The 24682-nt window shown below is 38.3% G+C and overlaps 1 protein-coding gene across 1 annotated transcript in view; it reads right to left on the reverse strand.

Moving 5' to 3' along the window:
- Positions 1-1135: 1135 nt before the first annotated feature.
- The window catches only part of ITFG1 (integrin alpha FG-GAP repeat containing 1), a 78391-nt gene continuing 54844 nt past the window's right edge, over positions 1136-24682 (reverse strand). The window contains exons 15-18 of the mRNA XM_005141677.4: positions 12386-12510; positions 9218-9300; positions 6627-6744; positions 1136-3251 (exon numbers count right to left, since the gene is read on the reverse strand). Coding sequence (XP_005141734.4) covers positions 3192-3251; positions 6627-6744; positions 9218-9300; positions 12386-12510 — 386 coding nt within the window. The 3' untranslated portion in view covers positions 1136-3191. The remainder of the gene's footprint in view (positions 3252-6626; positions 6745-9217; positions 9301-12385; positions 12511-24682) is intronic.

The following is a 24682-nucleotide window of genomic DNA, read 5'->3' on the forward strand; positions in this document are numbered from 1 at the left end:
TGCTTTATTTGCAAGGTAATATAATTAGATACGGGGATTAGAATATACCTACATTTTTCTGGCCCAAGTTGGGACATTGAGGAATTTAAAAATAAGGTTAGCATATACTTTACAATTTGTATAAATTGTATCATAGATGGGATCACATTTTTCATTGAAGATAGGAATTAATGATAAAAATAGTGCTGTGTGGCACTGTTTGATCATTTTCAAAGTGACAGCTGGGGCTGATGTTTGTGGTGCCTCAACAGAAAGATCCTGTTGCCGAAATAAAAAGAAAAGGAAAGAATGGATAATAATTAGTGAAACAGCCTAGCAATGTTCCGGATTTAACACCTCTATTGATCTTAACATACTTCTCAGACTTTGCTAAAACACTTTGGCCATCCATTTAGAATTAGTACTGTTTGAGATTATTTTAAGCAAAATTTTATTTTCTGGATCTTTTTTAATAATGCTGTTGGTTATTAATACCTTTAAAATTGGCATGGTTAAGGTTTTTACACTGTTTTAACAAAATTAAGCCCTAATTATTATAATAGAAACTTATGGATTGACTTCTATTTACGTGTCATTTATCTGAAAATACTGAACTCACTTGGTACAATTGACTGGGTAAAATGGTTAAATTACATTTGTGGCGATTGTTTTTCTGTAGCAAATGTTTGTAATATGATTCTCTGCTCAGGAAAATGGCCTCATCAAGGGAGGAACAGCACATCATATAGAATTCGCCTATTAATCTGCAGCTGAAAAGTTAGTACTTTTGTTTGGGGATTATAATGCACTAATAACAAATCTGGTAGGATGATTCAGTCTTAAAGCTTCTCATGGAAAATGAGAACAAAGAAAAATGGTATTTCAACCACCATCTGTCAGTTGGTGTGTCAACAGTATTTTTATATAGGTGAGATTTCACTCTCAGAAAGCCTTCCAACAGCATTTCTCACCAGAGCTGTGTAATGGTGGACGTAGTTGTAACTCTCTCTGAGTACTCAGTTACTGTGACAATCACCTGGAATTACACTTTCTAATTGGTGTTGCTTTCTTAAACTTACTGGTGGAAGGGCACCAGCCTTACCTAAACATATTTTGGATGCTTAGAGAATAGAAAATCAAAGTACAACATGAAACATTTGACAAGAAGTTTAACAATATTTAATGCCTTAATGCAAAATAGTACAAATATACTGTTGTGAGCCAACTTATGACTGTAGAAACCTTTATTATAAGAAAGCTTTTAAAGCACCAGTGATGTATTATATATGAAGTGATACAACAATGCACTACTGAGCATGCAAAATACCTTAAAGCAAGAGATACTGAGTTTGTTGTTTTGTTAACTTCACAACAGCCTAAACGTCAGCATGAAGTGATTTCATTCCTAATTGTTTTCTGAAAAAACATAAGGAGCCTAATCTGTGTTTATCATATTGTGATAAAGGGCTACAGACAACTGTGCTTTGCTGCCAGTGGCACTTGTTTAGCCTTATTCTCCAACCATCTGAAAAAGACTGCAAAATATTTTAAGTTGTGCTTCCTTTTAATTATGAAATCCATTAGTACTTCTGCTGTCAGGAGCAAATTCTATCAGGGGGTTTAAAAAGTTCAACAGCATTAAGTATTTATCTATCTAAAAAAAATCTTAGTTTTTTATGCCACCTCTAAAAGAAATATTAAGGGTGTGAATTAAGGATATGCTTAATAGTAACACTAGTGTAGTATGAAAGTCTCCTTTGTTGCCTCTGGTCAGTTCATATTAGATATATCCAGTAAAACGTCACAGCTTGGCAGACTGCTCATCAGTACTTCTCTGATTTCCCGGTGGGTGTTGCTGTCTGAATGAGTCACTGCTCAGCACTGACATGGTAACAACCTGTTTGTCTGTTCTTCAGGGTGGGTGGGATCAGCTCAGCATTGTACCTGCACTCCCTTTTCAGCTTCTGGGCTGCCAAGCAAGAGCAGCGTTACAGGACAGCATGTGACGGGACAAGTGCCAGACCCCTGGAGAAACCCCCCTGCAGAGCTGAGTACCTCTAAGATGAATAGTTTGTAGTTATTTGAGAAAGTATGTCCTAGTTTATGAAATGGTATTCATTAGGCATGCAAACTGGGAGATTTAAATGCACAATTAATCATGTAAACTTTATCACTAAGGACTATTAAATACAAGCATGATTACTTTTAGAGATTTTTCCCGGACCCTACACTGAGCAACTTGTAACTTCATCACCATTTTAAATATATGAAATTGAGCTACTTGTCTTATAGTAGTGCACAAAGATAACGTACATTGCTTATTCCAAGTGTCCTACTATATTCTTAATTTAATCTTTGTATATCTCATCCCCTAGCAATAAATTCTGGGGAGTCAATTCTTATTCATCTTCCACTCCAAAATGTTTTCTTTTTAGTTCTTTAAAAACAAAATCCCATATCTTTATTATTTAAAAATGTTACTTTCATAATTACTTTACGCTTTTCTAAAATAAATGTGGTTATAGTTTAATTATAAAAGCAGTGTATATAATGCTGATGCATTGTCTTCTCTCTGGAACTAACACACACAAATACTACATCTGTCCCACGATGAGCTACTGAACTAGCATTAACACTGCAGCTTTTTTATGTTCTACAACAGCTAAATTCTTTAACTATTGTACATATGGATTTAAACAAAGAAAAATACAGAATACTTTTGGTTGAGCAGCATTAAGATTACAATCAAAATAATTAATGATAAAGTCATCTGACAAATTGCTCAGGCTTAATTTTCAGAAATGCATGTTACTTTGCAGGAATGTGTAAATGACAAGACCAATTCAGGTCATACAATGTATTCTGTTCACTGAAACGCTAAACTTTATTTAGACAGGTTTCTTTCTATCAAATAAAACTAAAGACTGGGCGGTACATACATAATGATACAAGCAATCTGATCCCTTTACCAAGAAAAATAAAATTACAGTTCTGTTAAATAAAGATGAAATGCTATTATATACAGTCTGTTAACTGAAAAGCTTTGTGAGACATTCAGGTCTAATTTTAATACTTTGCAAATAAATACCAAATAATGCAACATTTACAAATAGCACACCAGCAGTATTTGCACAGTAATTATTTTACAAACCAGAATTTAGTATTTCAGTTAAGCAAATGAGTAGCAGCTCCTTCATAAATATTAAGGCATGTCACATAGCATCAAAATGGAACCGATGAGCCTCCTGTCGCTTCTCTCTGTCATCTGCTTTCTGAAAAATAGTAATAAAAAAACACTTTGTGGGATCTAGAACAATACTCTTACAGAAATGAGTTGTCAAATGTCAGAGAATGGTTGATTTTTACCATACCACTCACTTAGCAAAAGGCAAAATGCTCAGTAAAAGCCTAAATAATTAGCTTTTAAATGATATCAGTTTGAAATAGCAACAATCTACTCAAAATTGGCTTATGCTGTCAATGCTCAGCTGTTTTAGTATTTATGTCTCATTATTCTCTATTGTTTGTAATATTGCTTTTTTAGAAGTGGTATTTCAAAAACGAAGAATGTTTCCTAGTATTTATCTATTTATTTATTTAGTATGCATTACAAATATGAGATGAAGTTACTCTGGAATAATGTGATGTATGTATGTAAATCATCATGTAGATGTCATCATGTAGATGTTACACTTCTAATGAGATTATTTTTAAAAATTCCATCAAATACAAATTTGTGCAAAGATGGCAGTTCAACCAACAATTAACAGCACCAAGTAGGCTAAAAACTTTTTGTGGTTTTGTTTGTAGGATGCATTTCCATGCTTATTTACACAGAGCACACAGTGATCTGCTGTCTGGATGGTGCCTGGAAAAAGCAGCATATTTAAATTGTACTTATGATCCAGGTAATGTATAAAAACTTATCCTTTCCCACAAGCCTCCTCTTGTGTTCTAAAGCAGTACTAGAGTATGAGAGTACTTTTTAAAGGATATTTTGAACACAGAATGTGAACTTTTCTAGAAAATGGTGTTTTTGTAATGAATGACAGTATGTGTAAATCCCAGCATAAGACAATGTAGCGAAACAGATTTAAATGTTTTTTTTAGCTTGCTTAGTCCCAAATTTTTTTTTATGAGTAAAATGAGGAAAAGCTATTACAGTGTGCTGTTGCAAGGGAATTCAGATTTGTATCTGAATGGATAAATATACATGACAATTTTCGTAGAAATCAGTGCATGCGTTCTGCCATGGAAGTTTGTCATCTGCTCTGGCACAAGGCCAGAGATTTCTTTATCACACAATGTTTATGCATGATAGCAGCTCCATTGGATTTTACTGCATGTTGTGGCAGCAGCAGTTGTCAGTGAAGTTTAAGATGTATCGGTCTGGCTTTATAGAAGGGATTATCAATGTCAGTAGTATTCTGAGCGTCAAAAATGGAGTGTGAAGAAGGGAGTGCCATATTCTTTCCTACACTGAAATGCTTGTCACATTCGACAAAATTCTGTAGTCTCACTTAGAAGTCAATTTTCGCTCCATTTTTTGTATGCTTCCTGAAAAATTACTACTTCAAATTTGACAGTAACTGATACTCTGATGAATCCATCAAAACTTTTCTAGCAGTGTTATCATCCATGTGTAGTGTTCACATGACTACCATCAAGACCACAAAGCCAGTTATAACTAATGAGAACACAGGAGTATCAAGGTCCTTAGCTAATGTAGCAGACTATATTTGCTGTAAGATGAGTAATGGTTTAAATTCTTCTTCAATTTCTCTTTCATTTGATGTATCAAAACTAAAAACTAAAAATGGATCCCAAATTTCTAAGGAATGACAGAGCAACTTGCTATCCTGAAATCCTACAGTTATTTAAATACAATACTTGGCTGGCAGACGAATTTGTAACAACAACTGTAGACAAAGGGCTCCTATTATCATTTATCTCTAGAGGTCAAAATACATGGTTTATTTTAACTGATGAATAAACCACTGCATCTTACAGACAGATATAACATCTGGGGGAAAAGAAGACATTGCAACGGCAAGTACATTTCCCCCTCCCTTCTTTGCTAGAGGTCCTCTAGAGATCTGTAAAAGAAGTAAGCATTTATGCAGAACAGTATTTTTATGAAACTGGCAAAAGAGGCAGTAAACCATGAACAAGATTAGGAACACGGAATTTTGGAGTTTAACTCCCAGATATGTCAGTGATACACAATACAGCCTTGGTTAAGAGTCTTATTTGTTCTGTACCTCAACCATTGCTTCTAAAAATTGGGAAGGTTAAAATCAATAGGAAGGCACAGGAAAATTACAGGAATTAACAAATGTTTATATAGTAGTCTGAAAATGCATACCATTTATCCAAATATTTATGCCTACTTTGACCAAGATGCAGCTGTTGGAAATGAGTTTATAATACAATCAATACACCATTTCATTCACATACACCTAATGGGATTTAAAATGGGTCAGAAAGCACTCTGGACTGAGTGCTTCTTTATACTGCAATACATGAATTATTATATGAAGAATTATTTTAACATTGACATTGAATTTACATTTCTCCAGATGGCCTTATATATAGTTAATCCTTCCCCAGCTCGAAGTCCATTTTTTCTGCTATTCTTGTTGCTTAAGATTTACTAGGAACAGAGTTAAACCCAGCCAATACATAGTCCTAGCTATCAGTTAGCAATGCTTCCTTGGTACAGTAGGACATGCTGAGGTCAGTGAAAGTTTGTATTTCTTTGCTTTGTGTACTTTATTCCAGCTTTTCTATTATTTGGAGACTGTATTTAATATTTTGAAGAGTGAAGACTGACAGACAACATTTAAATGCGCAAAGCCTATGTGAATGTTTAACAAGGTCATTTTATTTTCACAAGCACAAAATAACAAACAGTTCTACCATGGCAAATTGTGCAGTAATTTTATTTGACAGTTAAGATTATGGCTTGGGTACATAGTAGCATTTATTGGCAATTTTGCCAGTTGGATATGATGGAGAACTGAGCATAGTCAAGAAAAATGGGAACGCATTTCTTTTGTGAAATGAAAGGCCCCATTCAAAATGCTTCTTCAAATCAATGGATTTTTATCCACTGCATGTATAATTCAGGCACACAGAGGAAAGCAGCCAATATGTACATGATTGACTACATATATAGTTTTGAATACTGATGTCAGTACAATCAGCAAAGACAGACAGAAAAAGAGACATTTTCCTTATTTTTAGATTACTAGCAGAACTCAAGATAAGCAAACTGATTTCATGTTCCATTTTCCAAAACAGCACCCCTTAAAACTGTGCATAATAGAAAGCTTAGATAGGAAACAAAAATGCATCATTTACTTGGGATAAATAGCTTAATGGCAAAAATGCATTCATGTTACTCTTCATTCCCTTCATACTCTAAGACATTTAAGTGTCTTAGAGCTTAAATAAAAACAATGCCAGTTTTAAAGCTTGCAGTAAATTCTGACTCAATAAGTAAACACCTTCAGGGAATTAATGCAGCCTGTGTCAGAAACTATACTGCAGAAAAATATGCAAAAACTCAATGTACAAGACTAAAATTTTAGGAAGTGTTAAATAGTATATAAAATATAGAAAAGAATCTAGCTAATTAAGCTTACCTTTTCTTGCCAGTGTAATATGCCAATTATAGCCAGGATGAAAACACAAACGCCAATTAAGGCTATAGCTGTTAGCAGCACAATGTTACTTGGGGTCAGATACAGCTTGGCACTCCAGCTATATGGAAGAAGAAAATCCAAGGAAACATTAATACCCTTCACCAGGAAGCAGAAAACAGATTTAACTTAAAAAGACCATAGGATCATAGAATAGTTAGGGTTGGAAAGGACCTTAAGATCATCTAGTTCCAACCCCTTCTCTGTGGGCAGGAACACCTCCCACTAAACCATGTCATCCAAGGCTCTGTCCAACCTGGCCTTGAACACTGCCAGCAATGGAGCATTCACAACTTCCCTGGGCAACCCATTCCTAGCGTAAGACAGATAACAGCTTGGGCTACAGGAACTAGTGGCTTTATTTAAAAGACTGAAGCTTATTTTTTTTTTTTACTTGAAAATATATGGCTTAATATAATTATTTCCAGGTAATGCTATGTCTAAATTCAGTTTCTGTTTAACTTTCCAGGAAACATATGGATATTCTCAGGGACTTTTTTTTCTCATTAGGAGATTTATCTCCTGCCCCTGCCCAGGACAAAGTAAAAGATGTAGCAAAATCTCCCACAAAACTGCAAGAGACTTGGGGAGAGGAAGCAGCAGGGTGAAGTAAGCCTGTATGATTGTTTTCTGCAGACAAAAAGCTCTTCTTGAACAGGCTATGGAGCTCAGCTGGTTGGGCATTGCTCAGTCTGAGTTTACCAGAGACAATGGCAGTTGTAAGCAAAATAACCAGTTGATTATGGCAGGAGAATGCTGGAAAGCAAAAAACCTAAGCACTTGAAGGGCTTCTGGAAGCCATCCCTTGAATCTTGTGGGGTCCTGTGGTTCATCTAATACCCTTTCTGTATTATAGGCTTTCTGTCATGGGAAAGCTGTCAGCAGGAAGCCATGTATCCATGTCAAAGAAACTATAAATTTATAAAGTGTTTATTATGGAATCTGATTTCTTCTTGGGATTCTCTCCTCTGCCTTTCTAGTGTCCATAAACTTTATAATAAAGCAAAAATAATTTAAGGATAAAATGACAGGAAGAACAACCCCATGTACCAGTACAGGTTGGGGGTTGACCTGCTGGAAAGGAGTGAAGGGGAAAGGGACCTGGGGGTCCTGGTGGACAGGAGGATGACCATGAGCCAGCAATGTGCCCTTGTGGCCAAGAAGGCAAATGGCATCCTAGGGTGCATTAGAAAGGCTGTGGTTAGTAGGGCAAGAGAGGTTGTCCTCCCCCTCTACTCTGCCTTGGTGAGGCCGCATCTGGAGTATTGCATCCAGTTCTGGGCCCCTCAGTTCAAGAAGGACAGGGAATTGCTTGAAAGAGTCCAGCGCAGAGTCACAAAGATGATGAAGGGAGTGGAACATCTCCCTTATGAGGAGAAGCTGAAGGAGCTGGGTCTCTTTAGCTTGGTAAAGAGGAAACTGAGGGGTGACCTCATCAGTGTTTACAAATATGTAAAGGGTGGGTGTCAGGATGATGGAGCTACGTTTTTTTTCAGTGATATCCAGTGGTAGGACAAGGGGCAATGGCTATAAACTGGAGCATAGGAGGTTCCACGTTAACATCAGGAAGAACTTCTCTACTGTAAGAGTGACAGAGCACTGGAACAGGTTGCCCAGGGGGGTTGTGGAGTCTCCTACGTTGGAGATATTCAACACAGAATGCCTGGAGAAGTTCCTGTGTGATGTACTCTAGGTTACCCTGCTCTTGCAGGGGGGTTGGACTAGATGATCTTTCGAGGTCCCTTCCAACCCTTGGGATTCTGTGATTCTGTGAAATCTTTTGCATAACACATACCCTTAAATACCTCAAGACTTTAACTAAATTTTCTTCATCTGGCAGGTTCTATTCCTGTTGTTTTTAATTAGCAATTTAAGCAGTATATCACTTCTCAACTGTTATCTGTCCTATAGTAAAATTAGCTGCTGAGACAGATGTCAGAATCATTTCTGCATGATAAATGCAACTGAACTCAGTAATACATCAAGTGGCATAAAGCAGCTGGAATATCTGACTAATGGAAACAACAGAAATATGCTCTCTTTCTGGCATAAACATTTTAATTGCAAAGTGAATTCCGTGTTTAAGGTATTGTGTAACTGACCCATTCACTTTTTCTTTAAAATATTCATGCCTGTGGCAGCAAATACTGTGTTGAGAACGGCTGAACTAAATGTTTTATATACAACCAGACAGAAATCGCATGTTTGGTGAAACAAAAGTGCTTGCTTAGATCATTACCACACTTGCAATTTGTCAAAAGAATGTTGGTAAATCTAGCAAATATGTTACTATTTACAGGAATTGAGCTGGTAATATTCTTATCTCTTATGGGCTCTACCTAAGCAGCTGTATAAATACCTGAGAAGTATTTTGCTTAGTCACTGAGGGAACTACATCCACAAAACTGACCCCTGCCACTGTTCTTAAATTGCCTTGCTCTACAAGTGACTGGTTTTAATCCTACTACACATAGTGCCTGAAGTAAACTCTGTATTAATGTTATTTTTTGAAGTGTAAAGCAAAACGAAGTTACCTTCGAGGAACATTATGAGGATAGGGAATGACTATAAGCTGGGAGTTCGGTATGATAGCTGTCCATTCTTGTTTTCTTGCAGACTGAAAGAAAAACAAAGGCTATGTCAATTCATAACGAAACAATATACTTAAAAGCAAAGAAATTCTCTGTTGAAACATGCAAAAGGAATGTGTTGGCTTTGGCTGGGATAGAGCTAGTTTTGTTCATAGCTGCTGGTATGGATTGCGTTTTGGATTTGTGCTGAAACAGCACTGATGATCTGGTGGTGCTCACAAAGCCATGGCCTTTTCTGCCTCTTACCTGCCAGGGAGGAGGCTGGAGTTAGGGTTACCCAGCCAGGATGGCTGGCCATCACAGACCCAAGAGATGTTTCAGATCATGTGCTGTCATGCTCAGTGTATAGAGCTGGAGGAATAAGGAAGGGACTCATCACTGCCTGGGTTGGGCTGGGCATTGGACAGAGAGTGATAGGCAACTTTACTGCACATCACTTGTCTTTCTGAAGTGTTATTCCTGTTATTTGCCTTTCACTACTTTTATTATAATATTTTACTTTATTTCAGTTATTGAGCTGTTCTTATCTCAACCCATGGGTTTTCCCTTTTCCTGGTTCACGTCTCCATTCCAGCAGTGGGGGGAATGAGCAAGCAGCTGTGTGGTACTTAGCTGTGGGATGGGGTTAAACATGACAAGGAAAACACACACAAAAAACCCCAATCCAGTTGTTTTTCATCTTTTTATTTTAAATATAAATGATGTTTCTTACGTTTCTACAAGCCTTTTATTCTGAAAGCTCCAAAGTGCTTAAAAAACCAAAGTAAAATAAAGTACAAAGCAACAACATAATAGGGAAAGAAGAAAAGAACCAAGTCTGAAAAGGAGGCAGGCAAAGCAATTATCCAAATCTGAATTTGGACAGGATGCTAATTTGAATACCTTGCTTTTTAAAGTTGTACCATCAGATCTTTAAAGACTGAAAATTACTAAGACCCTACTTTTATGTTTCATCTGAAGATTTGATAATCACACTAATCTTTACCTCCCACCATACTGATCCTGGTTTTATAACTGAGGTAGAAAGGATTATGTGAGTTTACAGGATGGCCAGGTCAACCCCAGGCAAGTTTTACAGCTGAGACCATAATAACTGGATCTTCAGATCTAATACACATTTACCAAATAAGCAAGCACTATATACCCATACTAACACTTACAGACAAATTCAGTCATCTTTTGGTCTTAGTGTTAGCTTCAGGGCTTATACACTCTACAAGAACCAGGCACACAAGTTTTTTTCTGACTTTTTTTCTGTATTCAAACTACTGCTTTTAATGTATTGTGTACAGTTCTGGTGTCCTCAATATAAGAAAGGACATAGAACTGTTGGAACAAGTCCAGAGGAGGGCCACAAGAATGGCCAGAGAGCTGGAGCATCTCACATATGAGGATAGGCTGGCTAGGAAAGTTGGGGCTGCTCAGCCTGGAGAAGAGAAGGCTGCGTGCAAACCTCATAGCAGCCTTCCAGTATCTGATGGGGACCTATATGGATGCTGGGGAGGGACTCTTCATCAGGGAATGTAGTGGTAGGACTAAGGGTAGCAAGTTCAAACTTAAACAGGGGAAGTTTAGATTAGGTATAAGGAAGAACTTCCTTATTGTTAGGGTGGTGAGGCACTGGAATGGGTTACCCAGGGAAGTTCTGAATGCTCCATCCCTGGCAGTGTTCAAGGCCAGGTTGGACAGAGCCTTGGGTGACATGGTTTAGTGTGAGGTGTCCCTGCCCATAGCAGAGGGGTTGGAGATAGATGATCTTAAGTTCCTTTCCAACCCTAACTGTTCTGTGATTCTATGATGGCTTTCTATGATGGGGCTATGGAACTGATGGATAGGGGCAGAGCAGTTGATGTTATCTACCTGGACTTCTCCAAAGTGACACTGTCCTGCACGACACCCTTGTCTCTAAACTAGAGGGACATAAATTTCATGTGGATGGACCAGTCTGTGGATAAAGAATTGGCTGGATGGCTGCACACAAGGAGTTGTGCTCAACAGCTCAGTGTCCACATGGAGACAGGTAACAGGTGGTGTCACTCAGGGGTCATTTCTGGGACCAATCCCATTCAACATCTTTGTCGGTGACATGGGATTGAGTTCACCCTGGGCAAATTTGCCAACAACACTAAGCTGGAAGGATGGGAGCAACAGGAACTTTGAGATGTCTGAGAGGCAGCCAGTGCCAAACTCATGAAGTTCAACAAACTGAAATGGAAGGTCCTGCACCTGGGTTGGGGAAATCTCAGGCAAGCTACAGGTTGGGCAGAGAAGAGATTTAGAGCAGCCCTGTGGAGAAGGACTTGGGGTGTTGGTCCACAAGAAACTGAACATGAGCTGACTTCAGTGTGCACTTGCAGCTCAGAAACCAACTGTGTGCTGGGCTGCACCAAAAGAAGTGTGACCAGCAGGTTGAAGGAGGTGATCCTGTCCCTTTACCCTTTTCTCATGAGACCCCACTTGGAGTAATGTACACAGTTCTGCTGTCCTCAACATAAGGACATGCTGCTGTTAAAGCAAGTCCAGAGGAGGGCCATGATGTCGATAAGGGGGCTGGAGCACCTCCCATACAAAGGCTGGCTAAGAAAGGGCTGTTCAGCCTGGAGAAAAGAAGCTGCATGGAGACTCATAGCAGCCTTTCAGTATCTGAAGGGGGCCTATAAGGATGCTGGGGAAGGACTCTTTATCAGGGACTTTAGTGATAGGACAAGGGGTAATGGGTTCAAACTTAAAACAGGGGAAGTCCAGGTTAGATATAAGGAAGAAGTTCTTTACTGTGAGGGTGGTGAAGCAGTGGAATGGATTGCTCAAAGAAGTAGTAAATGCTCCATTGCTGGTAATGTTCAAGGCTAGGCTGGACAGAGTCTTGGGCAGCATGGTCTTGTTGTGAGGTGTCCCTGTCTGTGGCAGAAGGCTTGGAACTAGATGATCTTTAAGGTTCTTTCCAACCCTAACTATTATATGAGTTTATGAATATCCTTGCTTCTGGAGAGAAAAAGAAAAGGAAACCAGAAGAAATGTCCCTAGCAGTATTTCCATCCAAAGTCAATCAAGAAAGGTAACACCATATACATTGACAATTGTAACACTGGCAATCATTAAATCTTAACTGACCTTTTCTCCTAAAGGACGAGGAATGCCAACATACAAATGGTCGAGGAAATTAGCACTACGTCCCAAGCCTAGTACGTTGTATGGTAGCTGCAGAGCATAATGTGCTGATTGGCTAAGCTGTCCAGCTGAAATAAAATTAGAAAAGAAGTCTGAATAGGTATTTTGTTGAAAAAAAAAGCAATCCTGAAACAATTAACTTTCTACATGTATACATTCAGAGTCAGTCATTAAAAAAATTTAAAAATGTTAAGCAACTGCATGATTATTTAACTCTTAAAGTCTCAGTCCCACATTTCCAAAACTTCTTGTGGGCACTCACTTGGAGAATAGCTTGAATGCTTTAGGTTTCTAGGTAAGATGATTCTTTTGAGCAACATTTCTATGTTAAACTGAATCTAGACTACTGTCCTGGGTTCAGCAGTAGCAGTCATGTTTCTCCTTCTTAGTAGCTGGTGCAGTGCTGTGTTTTTGACTTTCAGCCTAGGAACAATGCTGATACCACTGATGTTTTTTAGTTGTTGCCACGTAATCTTTATTCTGACCAAGGACTTTCTGAGTTTCATGCTTTCCCAGGGAGGAGGGAAAGCTGGGAGGAAGCAGAGACAGGACACCTGATCCAAACTAAGCAAAAGGGTATTCCATACCACAGCACATTTCCAAAGTATCTGATTTGTCCATTTAAATTAAAAAAAAAAATTGTAATCTTCTAATTTCTGGAAAACTGATTCAGATCCTATGATGATTCTTTGTTCATTGTCTAGAAAGCTTCTTAGGAAGTGATCTGGATTTTAGGAAGCAGGAATAATATCAGCAACCTCATAAGCACCGCAATGAATTTAGCTGTTCACCAGGTTAACAGAAATGAGTGTGAAGGACACTTGACAACCACAAGCAGGTTTATGTGATCAGCAGAAACAGTTTTTCCCAGAGATATGATGTTGTCTGTATTTTTAAAGTGTGGAAATTTATCTCTGCTTTGACACCTAACATTATGCGTCAAATTGGAAAGTGTAAGTTAAGTGACAAAACATAATAAAATGTGAATGAAAGAACACAAATTCACAAATTCACCTCCGTATGAAGACAGGCTGAGAAAGTTAGGGCTGTTCATCCTGGAGAAGAAAAGGCTGCATGGAAACATAGCAGTCTTCTAGTATCTGAAAGGGGCCTACAAGGCTGCTGGAAGGACAATTCATCACGGACTGTAGTGTCAGGACAAGGGGTAACGGGTTCAAACTTAAACAGGGAAAGTTTAAATTGGCTATAAATAGGAAGTTCTATACTGTGAGGGTGGTGAGGCACTGGCATGGGTTGCCCAAGGAAGTTCTGAATGCTCCATCCCTGGCAGTGTTCAAGGCCAGGCTGGACAGACCCTTGGGTGACATGGTCTAGCGTGAGGTGTCCCTGCCCATGGCAGGGGGATTGGAACTAGATGATCTTAAGGTCCTTTCCAACTCTAACTGTTCTATGACTCTATGAATTTATAATCAATCTATCTACAGCCAATTCCTTACTACCTTCCACACTTTCTTCCGAGGCTGAAAGACAAGATCTGAAAAATCAGCCTGATACAGTTACCGTTTTATTAAGCTAAAATGCTTTTAGCAGAAAGAAATCATACAGTCTTCTGAAAAATTAGCCATATTTTAGATTTACTTTTTCCCCATGCAGAACCATATAAAACCCAAGAAAATGTGGAAATAATTAAACAGGATTTGTCTTTTCAGTCCTCTGTTGTTGGGTCAAGGTGTACTGCGTATGTTGTTAGGTGAATTCCTAGATTATGGACTCTGTGTCAGAAAGCATTAACTCAGCAGCTTTGTCTCCAAAAAAAGATATTTTGTCCAGTAAGCTGAGATAACAGTAGGTCTTGAGTGTGTCCCCACTTTTTGACTGACTTTCCTTACATGGTTGTGGCTAAACTGCTTAATCTTTAGGTCTCAATTTCCAACTCTAATTTGAGAATTACTCAAATTTTAGATACGGAATATTTGAACACACTGGTTATAAATAGAAAATGAGCAAGGAGCAAAGGCAGGTTTATTACATGTGACTTGGTTATAAAATCAAACAAGGTATGTATTACTTGATCATGCTAGAACATAATAAAGAATTAAAAAAAATTCTTTCACTTTTGCTGAATTCTGAAGAACTCCCAAAAGAACAAGGTACTGCTGTAACATTTAACATTGAAAAGCTTTCAGAAGGACTTTTGAGTGAAATATTTAGCATTATGAAAAGACTGCAACTGAGATCTTCCTTTTTCTTTCATCATACAAATGAGATGTATGAATTTCAACTAAATCAAATGAAACAAAAGAAAGAGTAATACACTGTGTGCAATCAGCCTTAAAGAAGTCATAGTCAGAAAGTGCAGCTAGAATTCTTAAAAGCATTGAATAATTTTATGGCTGCTAACACTGCTTCTTCTGTTAGTACACAGTAGTCATCTACATATATAAGGATAATGAAATCATGTGCTTCAGAATGTAAACAGATCATTTGCAAAAGTCAGAGAGAATGTTTTCTGCTACATCACAGGCAGAAAATGTGTACATGTCTTTTTTATTTGTCTTTAAAATTGGGAGATATTAGTTAAGCAGGATGATAGTGCGTAGAACATTCTATTTACTTTAAGGCTGGCTACAAATATGAGATCTCTGGGACTACTTCTTGGTTTACTCCCTATATATCAATCATAAATTCTGTCTGAGGGCTCCTCAAATGTTCCACTTGGAATTGCAAACAAGTAATTAAGAATGACAAATGTTCATCTGAGAAACATAAAAACCTAGAACAAAATTAAAAATAAAAGGAGACATTACAGAGAGTACTGTCAACAGTTGTCATATTTGAAGTTCTCAGTCACTGGTAATTAATTTACTAATGAAACTATTTAAATTTTCATTGAAATAACAACTCTAGCAATTTGCCCTGTTGTAAAACTGTTATGAAGAGTTCTCTGGTTGTTCCAAGAAGATTTGAAAATACCGTTCCATCTTCAAGAAGAAAGATGGGATTTATTTCTTATACTAAGATTGTTCTTTAAGCTTTTGGAAGTCTATGCAAGCAAGATGGAGAACCTGGCTGTTGCTCAACAGTTTGTTTTGCTTCATTAGTAGAACTGGAATTAAAAAGCCTTCTCCTGTCCATGCTATACATACTACCTTTTAACACTACTTTTAAGACTATTTAACACTGTGCCTTCTGCATTATGCTTCTTGTTTCAAAAAAAGTTATTGGGAAGCACCCAGGTATCTCGGGCTATGGTACTGGGTATGGTACCTGCACTGAGCTCTGCAGACAGGGAGGGTGTTAAACTTGGTACGTGAATGAGAGGGCTGGAGCAGCTCTGTACTGGAACCAAGCTGAGAGAGCTGGGCTTATTCAGCCTGGAGAAGAGAAGGCTCCTGAAGGGGTGACCTTAGAGCAGCTCCCAGTGCCTAAAAGGGCTACAGGAAACCTGAAAAGGGGCTTTGGACAAGGGGAATGGCTTTAACCTGCTAGAGAGGAGATTGAGATGAACTCTTAGGCAGAAGTTCTTCCCTGTGAGGGTGCTGAGCTGCTAGCATAGGGTGTCCAGAGAAGCTGTGGCTGCCCCATCCCTAGTAGTGTTCAAGGCCAGGTTGGACACAGGGGCTTGGTGCAGTCTGCTCTAGTGGAAGGTGTCCCTGCCCATGGCAGGGGCTTGGAACCAGATGAGCTTTAAAGTCCCTTCAACCCAAACCAGTCTGGGATTCTAGGATTAGTTATACACTAATGGTTGATGGCTGGACCAAATGATCCTTGAGGTCCCGTTCAACCTGGTGTTCTATGTTACTTGTCTATGGTATAAGTTTTATTTTTATTTTTGCTTCAAATCATAAGTCACTAAGTTTACTGCTTCAATAACCTTAGGCAGAATAAAGAACCTCAACAGCTTAAGACATGTTTTTCAATGGTTTCAGTCTGTCAGAGACCAAATTTTTGAGAAATAGCTAATGATTCTGGGCAGCAAACCTCACAGAATTTGGCAGAGTTTGATATTCAGGAATCATTCTGAATGCCTCTGAATCAATCATCTCCTTACTTTTGAAGTCTGGCACATAAAACCTGAAGCAGCACATTTTGTTAACTTTCTGAAAGTCTTGTCTAAGAAATAGAATTATGTGCTGTCTATAACACATACAGTACTTGTTCTTTTATATCTGAATTAAGGCATGATCCTTCTATTTCTATTACATTGATGTAAGCTTGCTGAAAGTTTAAGAGTAGCCCACTCGGCCCTGGGTTAAACTGCAATGTCAGCAGTTTATTTCAGGTAGCATAAGTTCATAAATGAAGGCAGTTTACCTTTATGAAGGGAAAGTGATTGCATTTCCATGTAGGAACAATGCTTTTTGTTGTTTCTTTAAACAGAACTGATGGTGTGTGATACGGGATTTATGATCGGTCTAGTTGAATCAACAAAGATTCACAATACTGATACTGTTCAGTCATTTTAAATAAGCTTATGTTGTGGAATAATAGAGCAGAACATACAAAATCATTACACAGAGTTTAAAAACTAATGGAAACTGACTACAAACTTGTGGTCTCCTGAAGCACTCTTTTTTTTTATTATGCTTTTCTTGACAAAGTATCATTTACATTTAAGTAGTCCGTTAAAGCCACTCAGATTAATTCAAAATACAGTAGTATTTTTTAGGCTTTCAAAATTCCCCCAAATTCATTTTGTTAGAGGACTGCATAGTTATATGTATTTTCATGAATAAAAATATTGTGTCATGATTTCTCCCAGTTGCTGTATTTTCCTCTAATTTGCAAAATGATCCATTTATCAGAAGATTTAGTACATTCACCAAAGTAGTAACTGAAGATACTTGTGGAATAAGCCAAATCTATCAGAGTTAGAAAATATAGCAAGGTGTTGCTTTGTTTATGCACACAGTCTTTGTACCTGTTGACAATGCAGGCAGCTCTTCTGGTAAAAAATGCTTCACTGTGTAAAACACAGGATGTGAGTTGTAGCCACTATTCTCAGATTTGTATCTAAGTTCTTCTGTTCCATCACCTACCTTAATATTGAGGTCAACACACGAATAACTGCTTTTTATAGATTAGATATACATGCTTCCTAGAAAACCCGAAAATTATTCCAAAAAGCTACCTGCAGAAGTTGCATGAGTGGCTGTGTAGCTGTAACCAACACGCCTGCAACAGCTGGAGCAGGACAAAGCCAGTTCAAGAGCTGGGTGACATTTTACAGTGAACGTGCCTTACTCAAGCAGCACCGCTACAGTGCTATTTACTTTACAGGGATTACTGGTATTGTGCTACATTGCATATGGATGTGTTTCCCCATCTTTTGAAGCTGGCAGCTCCTTAATTTACTTGAAAATATGCCAGAGAGACTTACTGCAAAAGAAAGGGAAAATATAACTAATAGTAATGAAATATCATGTAATATGCATAGGAATGTAAAAAGAAATTTTCAGAAGGAAAACCAAAATTGTAACTCCTCCAAACTTGAAAGCTTGGAGAATATGATTTCTTTGGCTTTAGTTGAAGGCTTTACTTCAGTTGCCTTGTTATCACCTTTAGAGTTATCTAATTTGTTAAATTAGTTGAAATTTGAATGGTTGAAGTTTGATAATATTGCATGCAACATTACCAGGTCACAGTTTTTCCAAACAAGAGTTACACAGAATACACTAGCAGGGTATTTCCACCCATAGCAACAAGAAAGCCCCTTTTAACTATTCAGCTGTTCAACTATTAAATTATTCCAGCTTGTTTCATGAATATGTTCTTCTTTCTGTATAGCAGAATTCTAAGTAATGAATCTTGAATAGTCAAATGGCTATTAAAATTGAGCTTATTTTGCTTTTGTCTAGTAAATACTGCAGTGTTTATTTTTAAATTCATTAGTATAATAGCTGCTAGACATTTGTGTTCACCTCACAATCCAATTTAGCTTCACAGTATGAGCACTCAATGCAGCATCAGGGAAGAGTAAGCAGCTTTCAAAACACCAGAGGGCATAACTTCACAGTATGTGAAAGGTCATTCTGCCATGGAAGGCTTAAAACAAAGCAAAACCATCAAAATTAAAGAACTCTGAAGCAGCAATTGCAAAGGTTATCATTAATCCATAAAGCTTCAGTCATACAGATGACTCTCTAAATTGGAGAGACATCAATTTGATAGGTGGACCACTTGGCTGATAAAGAACTGGCTGGATGGCCGCACTCAAAGAGTTGTGGTCAATGGCTCAGTGTCCAGCTGGAGACCAGTAACAAGTGGTGTCCCTCAGGGACTGGTGTTGGGACCGGTCTTGTTTAACATATTTGTGGGTGATATGACCAGTGGGATTGAGTGTGCTCTCAGCAAGTTTGCCTATGACACCAAGCTGTGTGGTTCTGTTGATATGCTGGAGGGAAGGAATGCCATCCAGAGGGACTTTGACACGCTTGTGAGCTGGGCTGATGCCAACCTCATGAAGTTTAAGCATGCCAAATGCAAGGTCCTGCACCTGGGTCGCAGCAATCCCAGGCACAGCTACAGGTTGGGCAGAGAAGAGTTTCAGAGCAGCCCTGCAGAGTAGGACCTGGGGGTGCTGGTCAATGAGAAAACGAACATGACCCAGCAGTGTGGGTTTACAGCCCACAAAACCAACCATACCCTGGGCTGCATCAAAAGAAGCGTGACCAGCAGGTCAAAGGAGGTGATCCTGCCCCTCTACTCTACTCTTGTGAGACCTCACTTGGAGTACTGTGTGCAGTTCTGGTGCCCTCAACATGAAAAGGACATGGAACTGTTAGAACAAGTCCAGAGGAGGGCCACGAGGATGATCAGGGGACTGGAGCACCTGCCACATGAAGACAGGCTGAGAAAGTTGGGGCTGTTCAGCCTGGAGAAGGCTGCATGGAGACCTCATAGCAGCCTTCCAGTATCTGAAGGGGGTCTACAGGGATGCAGGGGAGGGACTATTCATTAGGGACTGTAGTGATAGGACAAGGGGTAACGGGTTGAAACTTAAAACAGCAGAGGTTTAGACTTGATATAAGGAAGAAATTCTTTACTGGTAGGGTGGTGATGCACTGGGATGGGTTGCCCAGGGAGGTTGTGAATGCTCCATCCCTGGCAGTGTTCAAGGCCAGGCTGGATGAAGGCTTGGGTGATATGGTTTAGTGTGAGGTGTCCTCGCCCATGGCAGGGGGGTTGGCACTAGATGATCTTAAGGTCCTTTCCAATCCTAATTATTCTATGATTCTATGCTTGAACAAGTAATGATTTGATCCATATAAGCCATTCAATGAATCTATTCTTATGATAATACTACACCTATGTATGGATGTTGATCTTAGAGTAAACCTTAAACATTTAATGTTTTGTGGTTCGGGGCCCACAGGATTAACATATTTGGTACACACAAACTGCAACTATGGTCCTATTTATTTCAAAATCTATCAGTGTATTTTAAAGAAAATTAAGAATGCCTGTAGCACAGGCTGAAATACAGAAGATATTCCCCCTTTGTAAGTTGAAGGGGAAAAGTGAAAGTATACATTAACCTGAAGCTCTAGTCAGGCTTGGCCTGGTTTGTACAATCACAACAGTTCATCTGGTACATCCAAGCAACATGGCACATTAAAAAAATGTGGATATGGACACATTGCGCAAAATAACAGCCTTCCCCATGGCCTTAACACAGAAATGGCAAAAGGGAGCTGTGAGTGTTCATGCCTCAGGCTTCTCCACATGGCAAGGGGACTGGCAGCACTGCTGCGTTTATGGCAATGTACAGATACCAGTCTTACCCTTCCGTCTGCCTGTGCAAACAGGCAGGCTTCCAGGCTAGGAATTCCTACAGAGAGAGAAGCTATTGGAGGGTTCAGATGTTACACAGAAGAGGGAGAAAGCTAGCAGGAAGACAGAAAAAATTGAGTTATGAAAGGAAAGGTATCAGAAGGAAAACCAGGGTAAAAAGATGATGATGGGTAAAGGCAGCCTGATGTTCATAGCATGTAGTCTCTACAGGATTACCCCATCATTTGACTTGATCAGCCCTTGACCAGACAACACTGCAATAAAAATTTAAAATGCCTGTTTTGTGCTAGTGCTACAGTATAAAACTGCCCTTGTGCATGTTCTGAAGACATTTCAGTAAATTATCAGCTGCTCCATATTAAATTTAAAATATCTTATCTTATTTAAGCTGTTCTGGGTCCACAAGGACATTAGTTCTAAGAAAATCAGTCTGTGTTATTGGTAATAAAATAAACTAGGTAGGTAGCCTTCTAAAGAAAACACAAAGGATATTGAGGTGCTGGAGTGGGTCCAAAACAGGGCAATGCAGATGGTGAAGGGCCTGGAGAACAAGTCTCATGAGAAACAGCTGAGGGAACTGGGGGGATTTAGTCTGCAGAAGAAAAGGCTCAGGGGAGACCTTACTGCTTTCTACAACTACCTAAAAGGAGGTTGTACTGAGGTGGGGTTGGTCTTTTCTCACAATTTACAAGTGGTAGAACAAGACAAAACAGCCTCAAACTGCACCAGGGGAGATTTAGACTGGATATTAGAACAATTCTTTCCCCCAGAGGGTGGTCAGGCATTGGAACAGGCTGCCCAGGGCAGTGATGAAATCACCATCCCTGGAGGTCTTCAAAAAAACCCATGTAGATGAGGCCCTTATTAACATGGTTTACTAGTGGCCTTGCTAATGCTGGGGGAATGGTTGAACTTGATCTTAAAGGTCTTCTCCAACCTAGTCGATTCTGTGATTACTGGGACCCTGTGTTTTAGCCAAGGTTACAACTGTTAAGAAATAGAGCTCTATAGCTGTCAGAATATTATTAGAAATTTAATAGGAGCCAATAAAAGCCTGGAAATGCACACAGAGATCTGAAAATCCAGGTTGACAAGCATTCTTAACTGTAGGGTCTCCTTAAAATAACAACACCAGAAGGAATGGGGAGTGCAGAAGGCAGATAGCAGGAAATGGGTCACAAAGCATGACTTCAAACTTGAGTTTGCGTGCTTCTCCCAGATTTACAGCTGGCCCTCATCTGATCTCAAGCGTAGAATTCCTTAAACATTGGAAGCAACTGTTGCAATTGAATTTAGTCTTGGAGAGAACAGGTCTGTGGACGTTAACTGCAGATGTAAGACCCAGTACTTCTCAATTCTAATGCTCATTTTGGCAGTTACTGTTCCTTGTAGCTAATTTAACAACATTTCTTGTAAGATTACAAGTGAATTGAGCAATGTGAAAGTAACAGCACAGAATGTGATAATTATTATTTGGCTATCTTTTAAGAACATAGTGGAGTGTTAATAGAAGAGAAAATAACAATTCTTTAAAAAAACCCTTACAATTATGCAAATTTCCTGTAGTTAAGGCCTGGCAGACCAGAGAACCTTACAGTGAATGAGGTAAGGACAGCCATATGCGCCTTTGTAGTTTACTATCTGCACAAATACTGCACACGTGAAAGATACCAGAACTAAAGACCTGTAGAATTAGGAAGATTAGAAGGATGGTGGACATTTCTTTGAGTATGGCTGATTTTAGTTCAGGCCTAGAAGGAAAACTCAGGGTGACTGGACAGTTTGGTTTTAGTGGTCCAGCCTACACCTGCTGTCCTGCTGTCCTTTACCAGCGGTAAAGACAACAGTGTAAGCTGACATGGGCAGGGGAAAGGAATCGTAAGCATTATTATAATTAGAAAAATCCTATGTTGTTATTCACCTCACTTCTTGGAAAAAAGACTAATTGTTTAAAAAATTCTGATAATTGATAATCAGATTATCTCACTATTTCTTTAATAGAATTAAAAGCTTCAAATACACGTACGATTTGTCCATGATATTATATAAGGAATGCAAGTAAGTTCATGAGAATTAGTTTTAAAATAGTATTTTCATGACATACTTTTGAAAACTTCAACGAGGAAAAGCTGATTTTTAGGTTTATACATGGCTCAAAAATGCATGTGGGTTTGGTATGGCCCACCAAGTAGACATACAAAATGTGGCTTGAAGTATTTCTTGATAGTCAAATAGAATATGATTCTGATGTAGCAGACTGTTTTTCAAGATAATTAGGCCTGTAATTCTAGTTAGAACATGTACTGAATTTTACAAGTAGCACTTGTAAAAGAATCAAGTTTAGATACAAACTTAATATAACTGTTTCAGATAAGGTGACTTTGAAAAGTTCTTGCAGGAATAATATAGACAAAAAAAATCTATTAACATATTACAGTTGAGACAGTGATCAAAGACAGTATTAGGAAATTCCCCGTAGCAATACTATTAGGGTCATAAATGCGCTTGGAATTCATTACTGTTATTTCCAAATGCCAAAACAGGAAAGGAAATTCATCATGATTGGCCTCTGTTAGGTTCTTGTTATCGTAAATATGGTAGCAATGAAGATGAATGGTACTGTAGCAGCATTAAATCATATTGATAGCTGTTTCTTAGAGTAAATTTTAATAACATTGCATTTCTAAGCACTACCAATCCCCATGAAGAACTCTGCAAAACAACCCTTGAAAAACCCAAGCCCTAAAGATAATGTTTAATAAAAATATTGTTGTTCTTGGAAGAGAGAACCAGAAAACAGAAGCTCTGTTCAATCTGTCATGACACAGAGCTCTGTAGCTGGAAGAACATCATTATTTTGTCATAGATTATTTTACAAGTTTGCTTAAATAGTAAGTGCCAGAAGGTCAAATATACACAAAACAAACCCGTCTAAACTTATATTTCCTCAAAGTGGGGTTTAGAATCAGTTTAGACTGCTGTGAGTTATTTAATAGGTATTCTGCACTTGTGATCCCACAAATCCATTATTTTGTCATATTCTGATTAAAATTATGACAATCTATAAAAAGCAAATTTATTTTAAAAAGCAGCATGCAACATATCATCAGGTATGCCAAATTTCAGTCTTCTACAGTAACTATATATATCCCAAATCTAAATATTTTTAGAAGTCTAGTAACAGAAATTCTACTAGCTGTCAGACATGATTTTTTAAAGCTCATTCTATGAGTTCACTTAAAACATCAGATTTCTAAATTTGAGACTGTGTTAATTTCAAGTAGCAAGAGTTAAAAAATTATCTGACTATATGAACAATGAATCTAAATTAGTATAATCAGGTCTAAGCAAAGGTTATGGGGTTTTCTTATTTGTTTTGGTTTTGTTGTTTTGTTTGTTTACTTTATATATAGCTTTTTATAGAACTTCCCTAAAGAAGAAAAAAAAGTCAGTTTGATGGTTTTACTAATGTGTTTCTTCTCTTAATTGAGCCTCATCTTTTTTGTTACTTAGGCAGTTATTCATCAGTACTCTGTATTCTGCAATAACATAGTTATTAGGGGCCAGAAATAACAAAACAGCAGCATACTGAAGTAAGCTTCCCACCCATATGAATCCAGGCTTTTGAGGTCAGAGAAAGATCCTGTGAAGGCCTTTACTGGTGTCTTCTGACATGGTTAACAAGACTGGACTGCACCATTACTTGGCTGACAAAGCTCTCAAGCCTTCATTTTGGTAACTGGCAATGAGGAGAGATGCCAGTTGGTACCCACTAGAGCCGGCTGCCTAAGGGTGTGGGTTGAATCCTCTAAGGGATCACAACGTAACTAGAAATCTTGTCCTGGGAACTTAAGTAAACCTGGAAGCTCTTTTTAAATTTAGCTTATGCAGAAAACCTTCAGACCAATGAAGCTGAGTATACAATTGGCAGGACAATTAGTTTATTAAAATTAATTTGTGCAATAATTAGGAAAAATTCTGTGCATTTTCCTGTTAGCATTTGTCTGATTAAAATGTAGGCTGCTGTGTTCAAGCTTTCAAACCTGTATTTAAGCATGTACAAATACAGAAGTAATACAGAATATCAGGTTTGTGTTTCATAACATCTTTCTTTTTTTCTAGGGTGGAATTAACAGTCCTCAGCACTGTATGCCACGTGAGAGCATAATCACTGATTTAGGACCTTAACATGTTAGTAATTTTCTCCCTAAATTATTGCTATTCTTTAAATTAGTGTTATATGGAATACAGTTTTCCCAGTGAACCATGGGAGTCTTTTATTAAATCTGAGTTTAATTAGAAATAAGACTTGAGCAACAGATGACCACCATTATTGAGCTTAAGTCAGAATGGTATAACTTACAGACATGCATATTCCAACCAGGTTTTGGCTTAAGAGTTTGAGATTTTTTTCCTTAAGAAGTGAATCCATTATGTTCCTAAGTTTACCAGTCATACATTAGACCAACAGACTACTTAGCAGTC

Source organism: Melopsittacus undulatus, chromosome Z (genome assembly GCF_012275295.1).
Source record: "Melopsittacus undulatus isolate bMelUnd1 chromosome Z, bMelUnd1.mat.Z, whole genome shotgun sequence".
Taxonomy (NCBI): domain Eukaryota; kingdom Metazoa; phylum Chordata; class Aves; order Psittaciformes; family Psittaculidae; genus Melopsittacus; species Melopsittacus undulatus.